Source organism: Copadichromis virginalis, linkage group LG10, assembly GCF_057382275.1.
Source record: "Copadichromis virginalis isolate Kocher_CV1m ecotype Utaka linkage group LG10, C_Virginalis_male_GT1.1, whole genome shotgun sequence".
Taxonomy (NCBI): domain Eukaryota; kingdom Metazoa; phylum Chordata; class Actinopteri; order Cichliformes; family Cichlidae; genus Copadichromis; species Copadichromis virginalis.
Window position 1 is genome coordinate 17277696 of NC_140627.1, and position 18306 is coordinate 17296001.

The 18306-nt window shown below is 38.8% G+C and overlaps 2 protein-coding genes across 3 annotated transcripts; one reads left to right on the plus strand and one right to left on the minus strand.

The window, feature by feature from the left end:
- Positions 1-178: 178 nt before the first annotated feature.
- Positions 179-9720, minus strand: proser1 (proline and serine rich 1). 2 transcript variants are annotated; one of them, XM_085470321.1, is made up of 12 exons: positions 9425-9720; positions 9272-9337; positions 8811-8879; positions 8000-8094; positions 7765-7858; positions 7455-7565; positions 6858-6959; positions 6581-6659; positions 6229-6321; positions 3837-5142; positions 2855-2996; positions 179-2744 (listed from the first exon to the last, which is right to left on the minus strand). In XM_085470321.1, exons 1-12 carry the CDS (start codon positions 9467-9469, stop codon positions 2619-2621), a joined length of 2328 nt encoding a protein of 775 aa, XP_085326447.1. In that variant the 5' UTR covers positions 9470-9720; the 3' UTR covers positions 179-2618. The 2 variants fall into 2 exon arrangements, with proteins under 2 accessions (XP_085326447.1, XP_085326448.1); XM_085470322.1 differs by lacking the exon at positions 6229-6321.
- Positions 9721-9968: 248 nt separating this feature from the next.
- On the plus strand, positions 9969-17293 carry vps36 (vacuolar protein sorting 36 homolog). Its single transcript, XM_085470337.1, has 15 exons — positions 9969-10033; positions 10206-10396; positions 10602-10670; positions 10767-10837; positions 11956-12070; positions 12167-12256; positions 12841-12927; positions 13513-13545; positions 13722-13799; positions 14033-14167; positions 14322-14387; positions 14484-14548; positions 14938-15022; positions 16693-16769; positions 16915-17293. Exons 2-15 carry the CDS (start codon positions 10301-10303, stop codon positions 16994-16996), a joined length of 1149 nt encoding a protein of 382 aa, XP_085326463.1. The 5' UTR covers positions 9969-10033; positions 10206-10300; the 3' UTR covers positions 16997-17293.
- The last annotated feature ends 1013 nt before the right edge of the window (positions 17294-18306 follow it).

The following is an 18306-nucleotide window of genomic DNA, read 5'->3' on the forward strand; positions in this document are numbered from 1 at the left end:
CACGTGACATGTATGAACCACATGGGAAACAGTACAGTATATCGATATATTTATTACTATAAACTTTTATTTCTGCTGTGATGTTTACATAAAAAAACCGTATTATAATTTTGTATTTTCATTATTTTTTATTTCTTAATGCTTTAAGTTTAACACTAAAGATCTTCGGGTTTTATTTCATTTTAAGATAGACGGATAGATAGCAAAGAAACAAATCATTTAAATCAAATAAGATACAATTTGTGTTCACGATTAAAATGTAATTTATAGTAAAATGTAAGCTGGAAATAATATAATTAAGCTATAATTACATTTTAATAATTTCCCCACCATGCTTCTGTCAAATAGAAATGCATTCCTTTGTTTCCCTTACTACTAGAATGAGGAACCAGTTAAAGCCTGATGTTGAAAACAGATTTTGTGAAATGTTGCAAAGTACACTTCACGTTACACACAAAAATGTCACTCCATAACATTGCCCACGACCTGAACAGTACAGTGTACGTACGATGTAAAATGTAATTCAATTTACTTATGCTGTACTTTTACTATGTAGGGGAAAATCAGCCAGCCAGCTTTACTGCTGAGGATCCATTGGAGCAATAACCCTTTTTACTTCTGTAATTCCCTAGAAAATTAAATACATGTATACAGGTTTAGATGAATAATCCTAATTGCACTGACTGAAAAAGTGTTTAATAGTTTTACAAAAAAGCTAAACTGTACAAAACAAAAATCACAAAAAGTTTTTTTTATATATAATTAGCAAACATATTCTGATCAAAGAACTCAAATGGAAAAAAATTTTCCATGACTAATTGACACATGACTTTGTGTGTTGAGCAATAGCGACGCTTGTGATAAGCTTTGCATATGGTGGGGTAAGTGGAACGTACGCAGGTTGTAAAACCATTCAAATCAAGGTTAGGAACCAAAGTGGATATTAAATAGATGCAGTCATTTAGGATTTGTAGTTAAGTGAATCTTCAAAATTGAGTTGATGTATACGTGTAGCTTTATGGTTAAAATAAACTTTGTTTCCATTATTTTGTCCAGCTCCAGTATTTTTATTCAAGAGATGTCGACAGTAATGGCATCACATAGACTACAGATACAGTAACCAGCAGTTCACTGGAAACATTTTTTTAAAAAGGGCAAAAAATAAAATAAAAACTGTGTAGCATACAAAACATCTATTACTCAAGACAAAGGTCATTGTCATTGAGATAATCCCAGTAGAATAGAAAACTACTAAGGAGCAAAGAGGGGCAAAAGTACAGCTTTCAATCTGTTAAACTACAGAATATAATAAAAAAAAAGTGACAATGTCAAAAAAAAAATGCCTGCATACCCTTATTCTGGATAAATGTTGTAGTAGCAGTCACAGCAGTGTCACATATGAGAAATAAACTTTGTAAACATGAGAATCACAGAAAATTGCAGTCACAAATATGTTCACTGAAAAGAAAAGAATGAAAAAAAAAACCAAACAAAAAACACACTTGTGTAGAGCTGCCAAATGCAAGTTTTTGTATGTACTACAAACTAACCCCTGACACAGCACATTCATTTGTAGTTTGCATACTTTAGTATGTGCCCCTGCTATGCTTTGTGAGGTTTTTCCTATTTATTCTTTACGAAAGCCTTCTCCAAATGAAGTTTAGAAGTGCTGGAAACACTCAATTTGAAACTGAGATGTAGACAGAGTCCTTACAATGATCTGCACTTCAGCTACAAAAGCATCAAGAATCTCCGTGCACTCCCAGCAACTGAGGTGGTGGCAATGTCCCAGCATCAGCAGAAAAAAAAGAAGTTGTTTCCATCGCTAAAATTACAGAATCGGATCTGTCTGCCCCTTTTCTACACGCTGTGCTCACAGTAACTTTAATTTAATGCAGCTTAACTGTAAATAAAACTGTTCTCATTTACCTATTTTTGTGTTACATAACTGAACAAACAAGAATTGGTGAAGCACCCCCTCGTTACCAATTTAAAACAGCCCAAAGTGTACTACTAAAAACCTGATGTTTTTAGAAGAAAAAAAAAACTGAGACAAACTTAACATTTTCACATGTTAAAGAAGACCACTGTGCTGTAAATTTTTAGATTAGAAATTAGCATAACGGGGACATCATCAAAAAAAAAAAAATCATGTTACAATACTATATCTTATGCCTGTCAATCTATTTCATTAGCATTTCATTTGCTCTGTAATTGGAAATGAGATACTACTGTGGCTCAGGACTGAGGTCAATTTATTACATAATGTTATGTGGACTTTTCTAATACTCTATAATTCATTATTCATTTATAAATGTTCTAAGTTTGATTAAAAACAGGCAAGTCAGGCTAATAATGAAATCACTCACAGTCTACCTGTCAAACTAACAACTTTCACAATTAATATTTACAACGCTTCACTATGAATGATATTACAATTATGCCTTTTCCCCCACAGACTATTTGACCCATTTCACTCCTGTTCCAACATACACAGTGATTAACTGTCATGTGCTCATCTGGGGTTCAAGGACAAATAGAAATTGTATCACCTGCTAAGAGGTGTGGCAGGAGTCAATGTTACTTTTTTACTCAATGTTTCACAACTATTGTAGGTTTCACGGCCAGCCCAACGGTTGGTGCAGCCCCGATTGGATAGGGAACGTGTGTCCTGGGCCTGCAGGGTAGTTGGTGAAGCTGTTAGGTTGAGTAGTGAAGTTCTCCAAAGCAGAAGGGGGATGAGGCTGGAACAAGATAAGAAAATCAGTGTTTACAACAACATAATATTCAGTTCTTTTTGTTTTTTAAAACTTGGTCAGAACATTTGTGTGTGTGTGGTTTTGTGCGCATTTACCTGCAGCAGGGCAGACTGCACAGCTGGGTTGTGGAGGCCACTGAGTGCAGCGGGGGAGGCAGAGGGAGAGAAGCCTGGCACTTGGAACGACAGTAAGCCAGGAAACCCGCTACTGCCTGGAGGCTGGAGTCCACCGCTCAACCTGGAATATGCGCATGCATGGTCTTAAAAATGGCACATAATAAACAATAACACCACCTGCATGTTATCTGTCCTTTTTTTAATGTGTACACGAGCTGACATTTAAAAACAGCTGACAAAAAGTCCATGTACTGCTGTACAGCTGAGCCGTTGCCATGCAACCAGCGAAGACTCTCCTTTAAGTCTGTGTGCATGGTGTTAGTATCCAGCCAATTCTAAGACTACTTTTCATAAGAATGTAAGAATTATACTAGCAACATAAAGGCAGCTTATGATATGACACTTGTCATGTATGTGCATATTATTATACTTGTTGTTACTAAATAATGTGGTGGCTCATTTAATTCCTCCTACAAGACAGTTTGTCCCTTTCGAGTTCAACAAAAGGAAACCTTCTGCTTGCATTACTTGTTCAAGGAAAACATATCACACTACATATGACGGAGTAAACAGTTGAGCAATGCTGCTGAAGGACTATTTGAGACATCACAAAAAAAAGTCTAATGCTTGCACTCCATGTGCTCCTTGCACTATCTAAATGAACTGTTCGGTTATCAGACAATAACAAAGTGGAAAGTAGTTATGATTTACGATGCCCTTTTTTCCAGCTATTTTATAAGCTACTGGAAATCTGTGTCACATGGTGTCATCGTGTCCAAATTCTTAATGCAGTCTACTTTTCCCTTTCATTACTACAATACATGAATACTATAACAGGTAAGCGTTTGGCGTTCAAACTCAGTTTAATATCAGGAAGTCAATGCTGTATTGTCACACATAGAGCAGATTATGGCACACACAGCCCAGTTTCTGTATACTGGCTAGTAAAGAGGACACATACCCAGGCTGGAAATTGGAGCTGAAGGCAGACGCAAAGCCTGGTAAAACTGGTGAAGATGATGGAACGCCGACTGCTGCTGCTGCTGCCGCCGCCGCCTGCAGTGGTGCCACTGATGCCACTGTAGATGGAGTGGCCCCTGGTAGTCCAATAAATGAAGTTAAAACAGGGCTCCCAGCACCATGCCCCCCTGCCACACCAAGTCCAGGGAAGGCAGTTGGGCTAGCCCCAGGTGGAAGGCCTGGGAATATAGAGGGAGCAGAGGTGAGGCCTAGACCAAAAGGAGAGGCTGCACTCGGAGGAGCATTTGGAGCCAAGCCAGAGTAGATGGTTGTTGGTGGGTGGTTAGAAATCTTGGTAGTTGGGGACATTGTTGGCATGGATGAGGGGACAGTTGAAGGAGGCAGAGATGAAGAAAGGGAGGGAAAAGGTGACAGGCCCGGGTAATGAGAGGGTGCATTGCTGGAAGACAGCGCTTGTAGGCCAGTGAGACCAACAGGACTAGGGAGAGAGACTTGAGGAGAACCTGAAGGGTGTGAGAGGCCGTAGGGACGTGCTAGAGCAGCCTGTGCAGAGCTTGGTGTGCCAGAGCGAGAGGTACCCTTGAAGGCAGAGGGTACAGGGCTATTACTGCCACTGCTACTACCCGCACTGTGTCTGTTCAAGGCTCCAGCCACAACTGCCTGAGCCTGTGCAGAATGAGCAGGGGAAGGTTTAGGACTGGGACCTGGGGTGGAACAGCTCGGAATTACTGGCGTGGAGCGTCCAGGGGGAAGAGACTGCGGTCCAGATGGGGTGTAACTTCGGATCACTGACCCAGAAGAGTTACCTGCTTGTGGGTGTATGCCAGGGAAGGGTGATCCTGACTGGTGTTCTGTGGACTGAGAATAAACCTTCTGCTGACTGGAGTTCGTCTGAGACAGGGACTCTGGGGCACTGCGTGAAGTAGCAGGGGTGCCTGGTCGGGAAATTGCGTGGAAAGGGGAGAAGCCCCCACTGCCAGGGACAGGAGTTCCACAAGGTGTGCCTGATGGGGTGTGCGCTTTAATGACAGATGAGGGTGTAGGTGTAGCATGACCAGTGGGAGTCTGTGGTCCTGCTTTGATTACAGATGGGGATGGAGCAGGTGAGGGAGAGGGGGCGTTGAGGTTGTGAGAGGGCACCATTCCTGGGAAAACTGGCGTGATGGGGGTAGTGGGAGGAGCAGGAGAGGCCTGGTTTGGGACTGGTGTGGACCCATGAGGAATGAGGAGGGGCCCGCTGTTAATTCCAGGTGTGGTGTTCTGTGGATTGCCTGGTTTATTGTAACCTGTAAAGAAGGAGATTATAGTTAGCTAAATGTGCGAACTAATGACTACTATTATCTGACATGCATGGACTTAAATCGAAAAAATGTTGCATTTTATTTATTTTTTAAATGGTTTTTTTTAGTAATACTGTTTACAAACATGTTTTACTCCAGGATGGAGGCAGGAACGCCCAGCAAAGAGCCAATAAACTTGCATATAGAGCATTCATACATGCAGCTCATTAAATTGAAATTTAAAACAATTTTCAAGATCAAAATATGTCTTCTTTTTACCTTTGGGGAAAGGTTTACATAACACACTGGGACATGCTAAAATTGTTTTTATCTGAACATTCTGGCTACAATAAATCTTTGCATTTAAGATCACAAATCTCCCCAAAGGCCTTCAAAAGATGTATTTCAATTGTGAAAAGTGATAAGACGCTGCATTTGGAAAACAAGTCATCCCAAGCGATGCGTGTTAAATGCCAGCACAAAGCATGAATCCAGAAAGAAAACGAGTGACATTAGTTTGAAGTTATTCCCAGGCTAGTCAACCCAAATCCCAACCCCACAAGTGATCAAAAACATACATCTACACTGACTGACCAGAAAACCAAAATATCTACAAGAGAAAAAAAAAAAAAAAAAACAGTAGAAAAATCACTGATTTGTTTTTACTGAAACTACTTCTCATTTGTCTGGTACATGTGCTGGGTGCTTTGTAGTGTTGTACTGTGCTACTGCATCACTTGCACTGAAAGGTAATTTGGTACTTTTTCAGTTTAGTCCTCCACATTTATTACAAGAAGAATTATCAAGTTAAATGTATCCGAAATACTGTAATACTGGAAGTGGATGGGAAAAACGACAATAAAATGTTCTCCGACTAATCTAAATGGACGATTTAAATTAAAATCACAGTGGACTTTATTTCTGGTCACTCAGTGTTCCCAAGAGAAGTGGGAAAGACATCTTTACCTGATAAAGCCATTAAACTGGAGAAGCACAAGTAAGCAGCATGCCAGTGTGTTAGGCAGCAAGCTTCAACGAGTGTCTATTTGCTCTCACACTCACACGTACATGGTTGCTGTCATTGGATCATACCTGCTACTTTGTGGGTGGAGTTGTAGGGGGGTGGGGGTACGTTGGCTGTTATAACCCCTCCCATAGAAACAAGGCCTGCGTTGTTGTATGCACCTAAGCAGCAGTTGTAAATATTAAGCGTGTCCACCACACATTCATACACATAAAAGAATCACACACCCCACTACTTACTGCACCCAAACCAATCCCAGATGGCAATAAGAAAACATGGTTAAGTGCACCTCTTTAGGCATCAGTATTAATTGAATTGTCTCGGAGCTTGGTATCCACCTTTTCAATAACTGATAGGTTATATAGGGAAATGCAAAGGAAACCAGAGGTGGGAGTGTGTTGCTTCTGTGGTGTTTCTTACTTGGTGCAATGGTGGCGTGGGGTCGGCACGGTGGTATTGGGTAAGGAACAGGTCGATGAGGATTGTATGTTGAGGGGAACTTGAAAAAAGGATCACAAAGATATAAAACACTTAGGTGATCAGCAAGTTCTGTATAACTGGAATACATAAAGTCAGAATGTGAGGAAGAATCAAGGAAAATAAGAAAAAACATCCTTTGTATGATCAATGGTTAACAAGTGAAGCAAATTATTTTTTTATACCATCATTAAAGTCTGTGTTTGACGTTCATGCTTACAGGTTTGAATGGTCCTATAATTCGGGAAGCAATTCCTTTCCCCTCCATATTGTTAGAGGTGTCTTCTTTCTTCTCGCCTTCCTTTTTTACTGGTGGGTTTCCCTGTTACCATAAAACAAAATTATATTATTTCAAATGACTAGGCCCATTTAAAACAGATAAGGACATCCAGAAATGCACCATTTTGTTGTCTGTGAAGGTTCTCAGTCATCCAGGTCATCGTAGTCAAAGGAGCTTGCAAAGAAAAGCGTCTGGACTTCTTTAAGTTGCTAGAAGACGTTTCACCTCTCATCCGAGAAGCTTCTTCAGTTCTAAGGTCAAATGGTGGGGAGTCCCAGATTTAAACCCAGTGGGAGTATCCTCCCAAAGAGGGACAAAAGGACCCCTTGATGATCCTCTAATTGGCTCATGTGATTCTAGCAACTTAAAGAATTCCAGACGCTTTTCTTTGCAAGCTCCTTTGAGCACCATTTTGTTGTTTACAATTTAAATAAAAAAAATCAATTTTTATTTCCAATGTAATGTAATGCAATGTTAGTTGTATATAAAGTCTGTTAGTTCAGAACTTGGGTATCCTTCAACAAACCTCATACTTACAGGAAATGACCCAGTGACCAAGCTGGGTTTGCCTTTAGGATATGGATTTCCTGGTATTATTCCACAGGAGGAGATCATTGCTATGGGAGCCTTGCAGCCAACCTTACAGACCTAATAAGAGAGAAATATTATTATTTTAAAGGTTGTATGTGTGTGTGTGTGTACATTAAAATATGCAAACTAATGGAAAATAACACAATAGCACTCTTAGTTTAAAAGTTTATCTTAGTTTTTTATTACATTAATTACTTCTTCCTAAACAACAGACAACAGTTTATCATCTCCTGATTTTTTTAAAAGTTAAACTTGCCTGTTCCAGGATCCTGCGGGCACGCTTCTTCTCAGACAAGTGTATACGAAAGAGATCCTCCACTGGCCGATAATTCTGAGCATCTGAAATGTTTCTGAATGGGAAGAGTAATATTTAAAGGGATAACAGTTAGTCAACAATTGTACAAATCACTAAGATTTAAACGCAACATCTGAGTTACAGTGTTTAAAATGAGTTGTTTAACCTACTGGACACATTTGTAAAATGTACTCACAAGGCTATCAGTTCCAAGACAATCAGTCTGTCTTTTGAGAACGTGAAGCAGTTCAAGATATTTGCGACTTCTGTTGTGGGGATTGCAACCATTTTCTAAAGGCAACAGATTAGAAAGCATATTTGAGGAACAAAGAGGTTTCAACTTCACTTAAACAAACACATTTTCTAAGTTCATAGTATTTGCTGCACTTGTTTATATTAATCACAGATACATCTGTGATACAGATTACAAACAATTATGAAAGTGTATAAAAATACCATAGTTTGACTATTGCTACAGTTCAATTCTGTGACCAGCTATTTATGTAAATATTACTTTGACACATACCACCCACGTTGCTGTAGACTAAGCACACCCCCCTATGGCAATGGCTCTCCCCAACGACAGGGGCCTCCCCCAGTAGGACAATGCACCGTTAAACCCCAAAAGACAAATGCTCAGGAACAACTCAAAGAGCATGACAAAGATTTGCTGACATTGACCTGGCCTTCAAACTTCCATGATCCCAAACAAACATCAGGAAGATTTGTAGGAACAACCCTGATCCACAGAGGCCCCACCCCGAAACCATCAGGACCAAACGAATCCGCTGTCCCTGTACACAACAGGAAACCCCCAGAGGTCCCGTGTCCATGTCCCTAAGGTTCAGAGCCATTTTGCTGGTGGAAGGTTGACCTACACAATATTAGGCAGGTAGTCTTAATTTCTTTAACGTTGTAGTTGATTATCTCACACAATATAAATAGAGAAAATAAAACTGGGGCCCCAATCGAACAAATAAATAAAAATAAATCAGTGGTTTACTTACATGCTGCAGAGCTTTAACAGCTTTGATCTGTGGTTCAGCCCATGAGAAATACTTCAATATTTCCATCACCTGTGGATTTTTCAGGACAGTATTAGTGCAGAAGCAGAAGCATTAAAAAAGTGTTTATGTGTGTGTATATATATATATATATATATATATATATATATATATATATATATATATATATATATATATGTGTGTGTGTGTGTGTGTGTGTGTGTTTTTATCCTGAAATATGAGTTCTTTGCAATCATCCTCTTTTTTAATAAATAATCATACAATTCATCTTGTAACAACTGTAAACAAACGATCATGCAACACGGGTTATACAGTGAGTAATCTATGATTCGAGGTATCGTTTTGCTTTGTGATTGATTAATCTAATCTTAATTAATCTAATCTTTTATCACATGAGGATAGCTGGGGCTATTAAATATGGAGGAAGCTTGTAAAACATTTACCTGTTTACTGGAGAAATAGCCATGCACCTGCTCAATGGCTCTGATGCGCTGATCGGTCAAGACGCACTACAGAAACAGGATGACGAGAGAGCAAGCTAGAAGCTTAAGCGATTCCAAAATAAATAAGATATTTTGACATTAGCCGCTTCTTACCTTTCTTATCTCATCCAATACAATGTCAAATGATTTCTTATCCATGTTTGTTGACTTAAACAAACGCTAGACTCTTTAACAATGAATACTACCAAAAAGCTGAACTTAAATAAACAGACTGATTATGATACAGCAGATTAAGTCAAATGATGTCAAATTCATTCAGATGACTTTTATTTTGATGACCAAAGTTACTCACTTATACTATTAATTCGTCGAAATTTAAAGCAATAAATATTCGCAGCATACTACTTAAAAATTGCATGATCGTTACATACAATACAACAATGACTTCCAAAGAAGAGGAGCAGTCTGCAGAGCAGAACCCGTCTGTACCAGATTTGCCCGCAGCTAACAACAAGCTAGCGGGCTACAGCTAACTCGACTCGGAGGACAGCGCAACTAGAGAAACGACTAGACACCCGGAAACAAATATTTGCAGGTGTTTTCATTCAATCATCGTTACATTTTTTGATGATCTATTAAATAGGAGTGAAAAAATGTCAAAATATATATTTTAAAATCTCAAATTAACCCGGGAAGATAGCAGTCCTGCTAGCTCCTGACAGCTGGCGCTGTGAACGTCAACACTGAAAGGACCCCTTAGAGGTAGCTAGTTTAAAAAATACAGCGTGTAGCAAAAGTGTTAGAGAAAAAATATCAAAGCTACAGTTAACTGGGGTAACATCACCAATGAAGAGAGTTAATGTATAAACAATATATTTGTGAGTTCAGTTGACTTTAGCTTATATTATAATATCTATTTTGGTTTTTGTCGCAGGCGAATTTTGAACAGCATACAGGAAGAAAACATAGGATGAGTCTTACCGGAGAAGAAGTGAAGTGCGACCTGAATTGTTCTTGCTTTTCTTAAAAATGGACCGGTTTTCGTGGTCAAATGGGCTCCTAGAAATAAACGAAACTTTAGTGATCCAGCAGCGAGGTGTCAGACTGTATGACGGTGATGATAAGGTATCGTTTTGCTTTGTGATTTAACAGCCTGGTCCAACAACGCGGTGGCTAAAACTTACACCATATTACTGTTACAAAAACCATATATGTCAGATGCTGATGAAGAGTTGTTGCTTTATGTGGTTGCATGTGTACCGTGGGGAGTGTTTGTAGCTCGGAAAGCTGCGCAAGTAAGTAACGTCAAGTCTTTCGTGTCATTGTACAGGCTAAGCTGGATCTCGGAGTTACCTTGCTGAGCACCCATCGTTTAATCTGGAGGGATATCAAAAATCATGTAAGGGAGCATTAAACACAACCTAACTACCCACCTTGTGTGCCAGCTGGTGCCTATTGCTGATATGATGGCTCCTTTTGCCTTTGCTGTCTCCAGGAATGCTGCATCGCCATGCCCCTGTCACAGATCATCTTCTTTGAGGAGCAGGCTGCAGGAATAGGAAAGAGGTAAACACTGCTGAATACATTTTTTTTCCAGCACACTGCAATGGTCAACAAAGACAGTTAAAAATTATCAGGAATGCACTTAAATCATTGTGAATATCAGTCCTAATGTTTACTTATTCAATAGTCTATTGTTTGCATCATGTCAATTTTGTACATAAATAGTGTGATAAAGAGCAAAAGGTCTAAATTATTTAGGATAGACAACTGCCAAATTATTATAAATAGCATCTGTGTTGCCCCTTACTGATTCAGTAAAAGGACTAGATGTTACAATCCCTGATAATGCATTGCTTTAAATGGAGAGAATCTTGAGGGATGGCTGTTATTAGTAAAGGCAGCCCAGAAACTTTACCAGCGGCACACATCTAGTGTGCCTCAACTTTTGGTCTTTTACACCAGCTAATCTGCCATTTTTTTTCTTCATTGGTTTGGTTTAGAAATTAGAGATCTGATCTATCTTATCATATTAAAATTTGGGACACATCGTCAGTAGTAAACTTTTGGATTCATCAGGCGTTTCGGCTATTATCACTAGACACCCTCATCCAAGGAGGCCATGCCAGGGTTGATCAGGCTACAGAGTGTGTCACTGCTTTATGTCAAAATTGTTATTTCTCTTCTTCTTTCTGCTGTTTAGTTTTCTACAGTTTATTTTTCTGTCTATTCACTGCAACTTAGAAATAATATGTACCTCTTTAATATTTATGGAGCCTCACTTCTTCAAAGGGACAGAGAGAAGTAAGACAAAAGGGACAAGATAGGAGAGCTAACTAGGCTCCATTGCTACTAAATATGTAGTGAAAACAAAGATCAAAACATGATGATCTCACTAGTTGTACTTTGAAAGAGGCAAGCATCACTCTTACATCAATAGATGTGGTAACAGCTACAGAATAAAAAAGTATGGGGAGAGTAAACTAATAAATCCTGTAAGGAGCAATTGATGGGGACTCCCTTCAAGAAACTTAAAGAAGACCAGAAGCTTTTCTTTCCAAGCTCCTTAGACTACAATGACCTGGATGACGGAGAACCTTCACAGAGAACATATAAATACACTAACTTAAATTTAGTACAAGAAAATATGTATCTCCTAACTACTGGTTTTTCTTATTCTTAAGTGCAAAAATAGTGATCCACCTGCATCCAGTACCTGCCAACAAGGAGCCAGGTCCATACCAATACAGCAAGTACTCTTACATCAAGCTATCCTTTAAGGAACATGGGCAGATTGAGGTAGTGATTCAACTTCCTCATTTTCACTTTTTGTACTGCTTTTTTTTTTGATGACTTGGAACTGACATGGCTCTGTTTTGTTGTTTTTCCTTGCAGTTTTACAGGAGGCTCACTGAAGAGATGACCAAGAAAAGGTGGGAGAATACACCAGTTTCACAGCCCATTCCCACAGGAACTGGATCTCAGGTTAGAAACAAAAGAGCACACCGTGTTTCCTCACTGATAACCATCTGTCCTTTGTGCTCTGTTATGTTTATGGGGATTTGTAGGTGTAGGTGGCACATTGTTTTCACTCACCAGCGTATAAACGCAACTTCCATGTACCGTAACAGTTCAGTATATGATAAAATGAAGCTTGGAATCACTGTCAGTGTAAGATATGTTCCACATGATGGCAGCGTAGGCACTTAATTCTTGTACCTTTCAGTTTTTAACAATTAGTAAGAATTACTGCCTGACATTTAGATTTTTCCAACGTTTTTTTTTAAGTATCAATATGCATCAAATTAGATTTAATGTTTCACAGAAATTAGTGCAAGAAGTCATTCCACTTGCATTAGGTCATGTGTCTCCAAAAAGTACATTACTTCATTTTTTGTTGAACAGGATAATGGTCAGTAAAATTAACGTATGTACTATAACAACTACTGACCACAAAGAGTTCCCTCCTGGATTTCTTTTGTTTGTTTTTGTCCTTCCTTGTCCTTTGAGACAAGTTGCCCGTGTTTAACTTGATTATGTGTGTTTTCTTTTCCTTTGTGGTCATGTAGGCAGGAAAGACACGTGCAGTTGGGATTGTTGGCATTGAGAGGAAGATCGAGGAGAAGAGGAAAGAAACAGACAAAAACATTTCTGAGGTAATGGGAAAAATAAAGAGTGAGAAATGGGCCAGAACTGGAATTATGGTATACTCTCTCTGATGCAGAGTTATGGATAAAATCCATCGCCATCTCCTTGAAACCCTTAGCTGAGGTCTTGTATTTAACCAAAGTCATTTTGACTAAATTAACTGTAAATATATTTTAAAATAAATATGGTTTGGATTTGGACTTTTTTTTTTTTTTTACATTTTTTATTAGTTTTTTCTTCTGTAAAAACTTGTCAACATTGGACGTTATTGCAAAGCAAGATGACCACAGCCACTGTGACACTCTGGAAGGCAACTGGAAAGTTGTTTATATAACTTCTATTGAATACATTATATGATATATCAGTATTTAAAAATACTAATTTAATCCAAATGACAGATACAAATACATGGCAAGTATAGCTTTTACAAAAATGGGGTTTAAAGTTAGGAAGTATGTTTTATATCCAGCTACAGGGGTGGGGGGTTTGCTGTGGAATGACATTTAAATTATATCTGCAGCCAGGAAGTTTTGTGGTTTATTTAATTGTCAACAATTTTGAAAGCCATTACTCATTCAGTCTCTGCTTTTCAGGCCTTTGAGGACCTCAGTAAGCTGATGGTGAAGGTAAGGAAGCTCTCATTTCATGTTTACATGTTTCTATAGTTGCTGAGTTATAACAGAATTAGGGAAGCTTTAAGTTATCCACTGACAAATGTGTAAATTTATATAATCATAAATAGCAGAGCTGTGTAAAACTCATTTCCTTAGTGGGATTTTCTTCATGATTCTCTTCCTAACAGGCCAAAGAGATGGTGGAGCTCTCCAGATCTATAGCCAACAAGATCAAAGACAAGCAGGGAGACATAACAGAAGATGAGGTAAAGAGTTTCCTGATGTGATGAGACAGAAACATGAAGGATAATATCTGTACCTTCAAGTCACTGTACTGTAATCCTCCTCACATCTTATTGAATCACACAAATCGCACAAATTTAACACAACACATGTTTTATTGCATGATACGGTTACCTTAGCGTTTTAGAAAATTGTGACTCTAAAATAACTTTTTTAGCAGCTTGTTTTTTATTTATTCTTGTGTTTTATTCAATAGACAATACGGTTTAAGGCATACCTCTTGAGCATGGGTATCGCTAACCCTGTTACCAGAGAAACACATGGATCCGGTACACATTATCACCTGCAACTGGCTAAGCAACTGGGGGATATGCTGCAGGCCCCTCTGGAGGTGGGTGTGATTTTTTATTTTTTGGGGGGTGGGGGGGTGGGGGGTGAAACAGGAAAAAAAGAGATACCTTTTATATTTACTTACTTGCTTTTATTTTATTCTCTTCATGATCCTCTTTCTCTCACGTTCTTTCTCCCACTCCCCACTCTCACAGGAACGTGGAGGTATGATGGCTCTTACAGAGGTGTACTGTCTCGTCAATCGTGCTAGAGGGATGGAGGTAATTCTTCGAAAATGCACACATAACTGTAACACAACATTGTACTTCCACACTACACACAAACATCTTTGGTTATTTTTTTTCCTCTTTCCACAGCTGTTATCTCCAGAAGATTTGGTGAATGCGTGTAAAATGTTTGAGTCATTGAAGCTCCCGTTGAGGTGAGTTTGTGTTGCATTTGTCTTTGTATTCTGTTTTAAATTAGGTGTGCACTAAATTAATTTGAATAGAGACAGGCTATGTTACTATAGTGCTAGGTTGGTGCCCACTTCACAAAGGCCAGGCTCTTCCTGCCAGGCTTCCTGTTGATTGAAGGGCTGTCCAGGCCTCCGCAGCTGTCATTTCCTGTTACTTCTCAGTTTCAGAAAAAAACCCAAAAAACTGGCTTGTTTTACTGTTTGCGTACAAAGTTGATCCCAGCACTACAAGCTAGTTGCCATATTTTAACTGTCTATAATATTTAATAAAACAGCCTAAAACCCTAAAACTGGTCTCTATTCCTTCCATGCACACTTAACCCCTTTTTTCTCATATCTCATCTTGTGTGTAGGTTGCGTGTGTTTGATAGCGGAGTGATGGTGGTCCAGCTGCAGTCTCACAGTGAAGAGGAAATGATAGCTTCAGCACTGGACAATGTAAGCTTTAACTGTTACAATCATAATACAGTCTGTGACGTTATCATGCTTTAGGGTGACTAAACATCACATTCCACTACTTATCAAAATGAACTAAATAATTTAAAGGTGCTGTGAATAGGAATGTAAAGCAATTTACATGTAACAACCTTTTATTTGCTCAAAACAGTATGTTGGCTGGCATCTTTTTAAAGGACTCGGGGCATGATTTTGTCATGAAAAGGAAGAGGTTAGCAAAGAAAAAACTGGGATAATCAAGGAAATAAAGAAAGTAGACAGGCGTATTGGGAGCATATGGCAATGAGAGAGGTGGCAAAGGAAAAGACTTATAGTAGGTTCTATGTGAAGCCGGACACAAAGGAAGGGGAAAAGGACTTGTATATATTTGCTAGACAGAGAGGCCAAGCTGGAAAGGATGTGCAGCAGGTTAGGGTAAGTAAGGATAGAGATGGAAAATGTGCTAAAAAGCGAAGAGAGTGTGCTAAGATGGAAGGAGCTGATGAATGTAGAAAATCAGAAGGAGGGGAGAATGGATGAAGGACAGCTGGTGAATCAGAAAGCAAAAATTAGCATGCATGGTGCTTTACATAGTGGGTCTAACCCTTAACTGTTCTGTGTAGTCCTGATGGAGAATTATAGAGAAAATCAGAAGGACTGTGTGTGGCTGTAGAGAAAGCATATGATGGGCTGCCTAGATAAGAACTGTAGTTCTGTATAAGGGCATTAGAGGAGAGGTTGAGATGGAGCCAGATGAGCTGTTGTGGCGATATTGGTGATATTGGCTATTTGCTGATCTATCAGGGTCAGCATTTATAATGGCTGATAATTGATTTATTTATTTATTTTTAACTAAAGACGAGACAAAAGACACACTATTCAAACATGTTATGAGTGTTGAGCTTGCACAGTTCGTTCACCGGAGAGCGTTCTGCGATGTATGTTTGGAACCACAAACACAACAAACAGCTGATCGGCCCAGAATTGGGCAAACAAGTAAATTAATAACTACAGATAACAAATGTTAGGGAAATCTGTTTATGTTTTGAGTGTCTGACAGAATAATTAAAAAAACTGGACAGTATATCAGATTTTTAAATGATCAAATATCGGTATTGGTATTGGTCTAAAAACTCTGATATTGGTTAGACTCTACTCAGTTCCTCCCTTTATTGCCACACTGCAAGCTAGTGTAAAACACTGGCTAGAGTAAGCTTAAAAACTCAGTCCACTAATGTCAGCAAATGATCTTCTCCCAGCACAGCATAGCCTTTAACATGAACTCTTTGTTATAGCACAAAAATGTATAATTCTATATATATCCCTACCAACTTCAGGGAAATTACTGCAAGTTGTCTAACCTTGTTATTGCTAGGAAAATACTAAATGGCTAAGTTGGCTACTCCTTTAAATGACTTCACTAGGTAATCTAATCTATGATACTGATTTATGGGTTGCATTAAACTAAGCTGATTTTGGTCAACAGAGAGTTATTTCAACACAGAAAAAAAGGTGAATAAGTAGCAATTGCTTTCTTCTAACCAAGAACAATCTGTGCAGTACAGACACTGCTCCAACAAGTGTGAACAAGCGTTCAACTACACGTTTTCTGAAGGTTAAGAGAAAACCGATACATTTATAACCAATTCTGTATCTCTTCCTGTCATGGACAGGTGTCAGAGAAAGGCTCCTTGACTGCAGAGGAGTTTGCAAAGCTCTTGGGTCTCTCTGTTCTTCTGTCAAAAGAGCGGTAAGTTAGTCATGTCAGTCAGTTTTACTTTATCGTCATGGTGTAGAAGTGTGAAAAACTTGTCTGTGTCTCATATTTTATAGTTCTTTGTTGCTGCAGTTTGTCATGTTGTAATTTATTTGCCTTCTTCACTCCCCATGTCCAGGTTGTTGCTGGCTGAGAAGATGGGCCACCTTTGTAGAGATGACTCTGTTGAGGGTTTAAGATTCTACCCAAACCTATTTTAACCTGTTTACAATTAAAGTGGAATATATTAACAGATGATTTCTTTAAAAAAAAAAAACTATATCAGCTGACCTCTACAGGTGCTGTACTTTTCATACATGCTGTATGTATCCAATGTATGTATCCATTTGGTGTTCTGATTATAATAGAGCACTGTGAATCCACCTATAGATATGTTTTTATCTAGAACTACGAGCGATACTGGACTGTTTTCAAAATGTTTCAAGCTTCAGGTCCACTCTCGTTGGTAGAGTGACCATCGGGTGTGTTTGGTAATAAATGCTTTTTGGAAAACGGCACTTTATGTTTTATACTTTGTTTTCATTCACAATGTACTCATTCTGGAAAAGTCGGGTATACCTATTCAATGCAACCAAAGCATTCTGTTATGAAAAATACCATCGCTAATGACATTTTCCAGAGTAAAATATATAATAAGTGGTTAGGGACTGTAGCGTTCCCTGCTGACATAGATGCCCAGGTTTCAATTAATCCAAATGACCTGCTCCACATTGCATCTTTTGTTGGTCATTTAATTTAGTCCATCAACATCAGTTCCTGTCCCTTTCCCAGCAAACGCTCCTGTGAGTGTAATAGCTTTGGGTAAATTCAAGACCAGACAAGACAGACTAAAATGCGTCTCCTGTCAATCCAGTTTACAGAGTGCATGTGAGTAATACTCAGTCCCAGTTCAGAGGAAAGTTGTGCTAGACAAATACCAGAGTGTGTGTTTTGAAGGCAAAACTGAAAGTTAAGCACGTGATCAACTGGCACAACAAATCTTTCAAAACAATACTTTATCATATTCACCCACAGTTACCATATAGCAAGTAACTACATATGAATGAGGAGCCTATGGCAACAAGTAGTGTTAGAATGGTGCTTCTGTTGTCACCATAAAGTATTTTAACAAACAGAATAGAAAAGTTCATTGTTCCCATTGTGAACATGAACGTTTCATCTCCAGAGAGGTTTCCTGTTCTGTGTGGACTCTCGCCAGAGGAAGAATGAAGGTCTGCAGAGTTGATTAGATTACCCTGCCATGTGGTCCGCTTATTGATAGATGAATTCAACTAGTTCAGGAAGTCTCGAGAGCCGAGCCGAGGCAGGTCTGATTCTCATAATTGGGGATGCATGCACAATATTTAGGTTAGGTGAACATTTTACCGCACGACATGAGTCCAGTTGCTCTTACAATGAGATTGACTACGGCTTTCTGCATAATTTATGATTTGGTGTGCTTTTATTTTATTTTATTTTATTTTATTTTTAACTCTAATTGGTTAATCATAGAAAAACGACATATATAGTT

Excerpts from the sequence above, each read along its gene's own strand:
- proser1 (XM_085470321.1), bottom strand. The coding sequence starts at position 9,469 with ATGGATAAGAAATCATTTGACATTGTATTGGATGAGATAAGAAAG. Across the intron at positions 7,566-7,764 it reads CCCGCAGGATCCTGGAACAG|GTCTGTAAGGTTGGCTGCAA; the intron begins GCAAGTTTAACT and ends CTCTCTTATTAG. Across the intron at positions 2,745-2,854 it reads TGCAGTCTGCCCTGCTGCAG|CCTCATCCCCCTTCTGCTTT; the intron begins GTAAATGCGCAC and ends ATCTTGTTCCAG.
- vps36 (XM_085470337.1), top strand. The coding sequence starts at position 10,301 with ATGGACCGGTTTTCGTGGTCAAATGGGCTCCTAGAAATAAACGAAACT. Across the intron at positions 14,388-14,483 it reads ATCGTGCTAGAGGGATGGAG|CTGTTATCTCCAGAAGATTT; the intron begins GTAATTCTTCGA and ends CTCTTTCCACAG. Across the intron at positions 16,770-16,914 it reads GTTCTTCTGTCAAAAGAGCG|GTTGTTGCTGGCTGAGAAGA; the intron begins GTAAGTTAGTCA and ends CCCCATGTCCAG.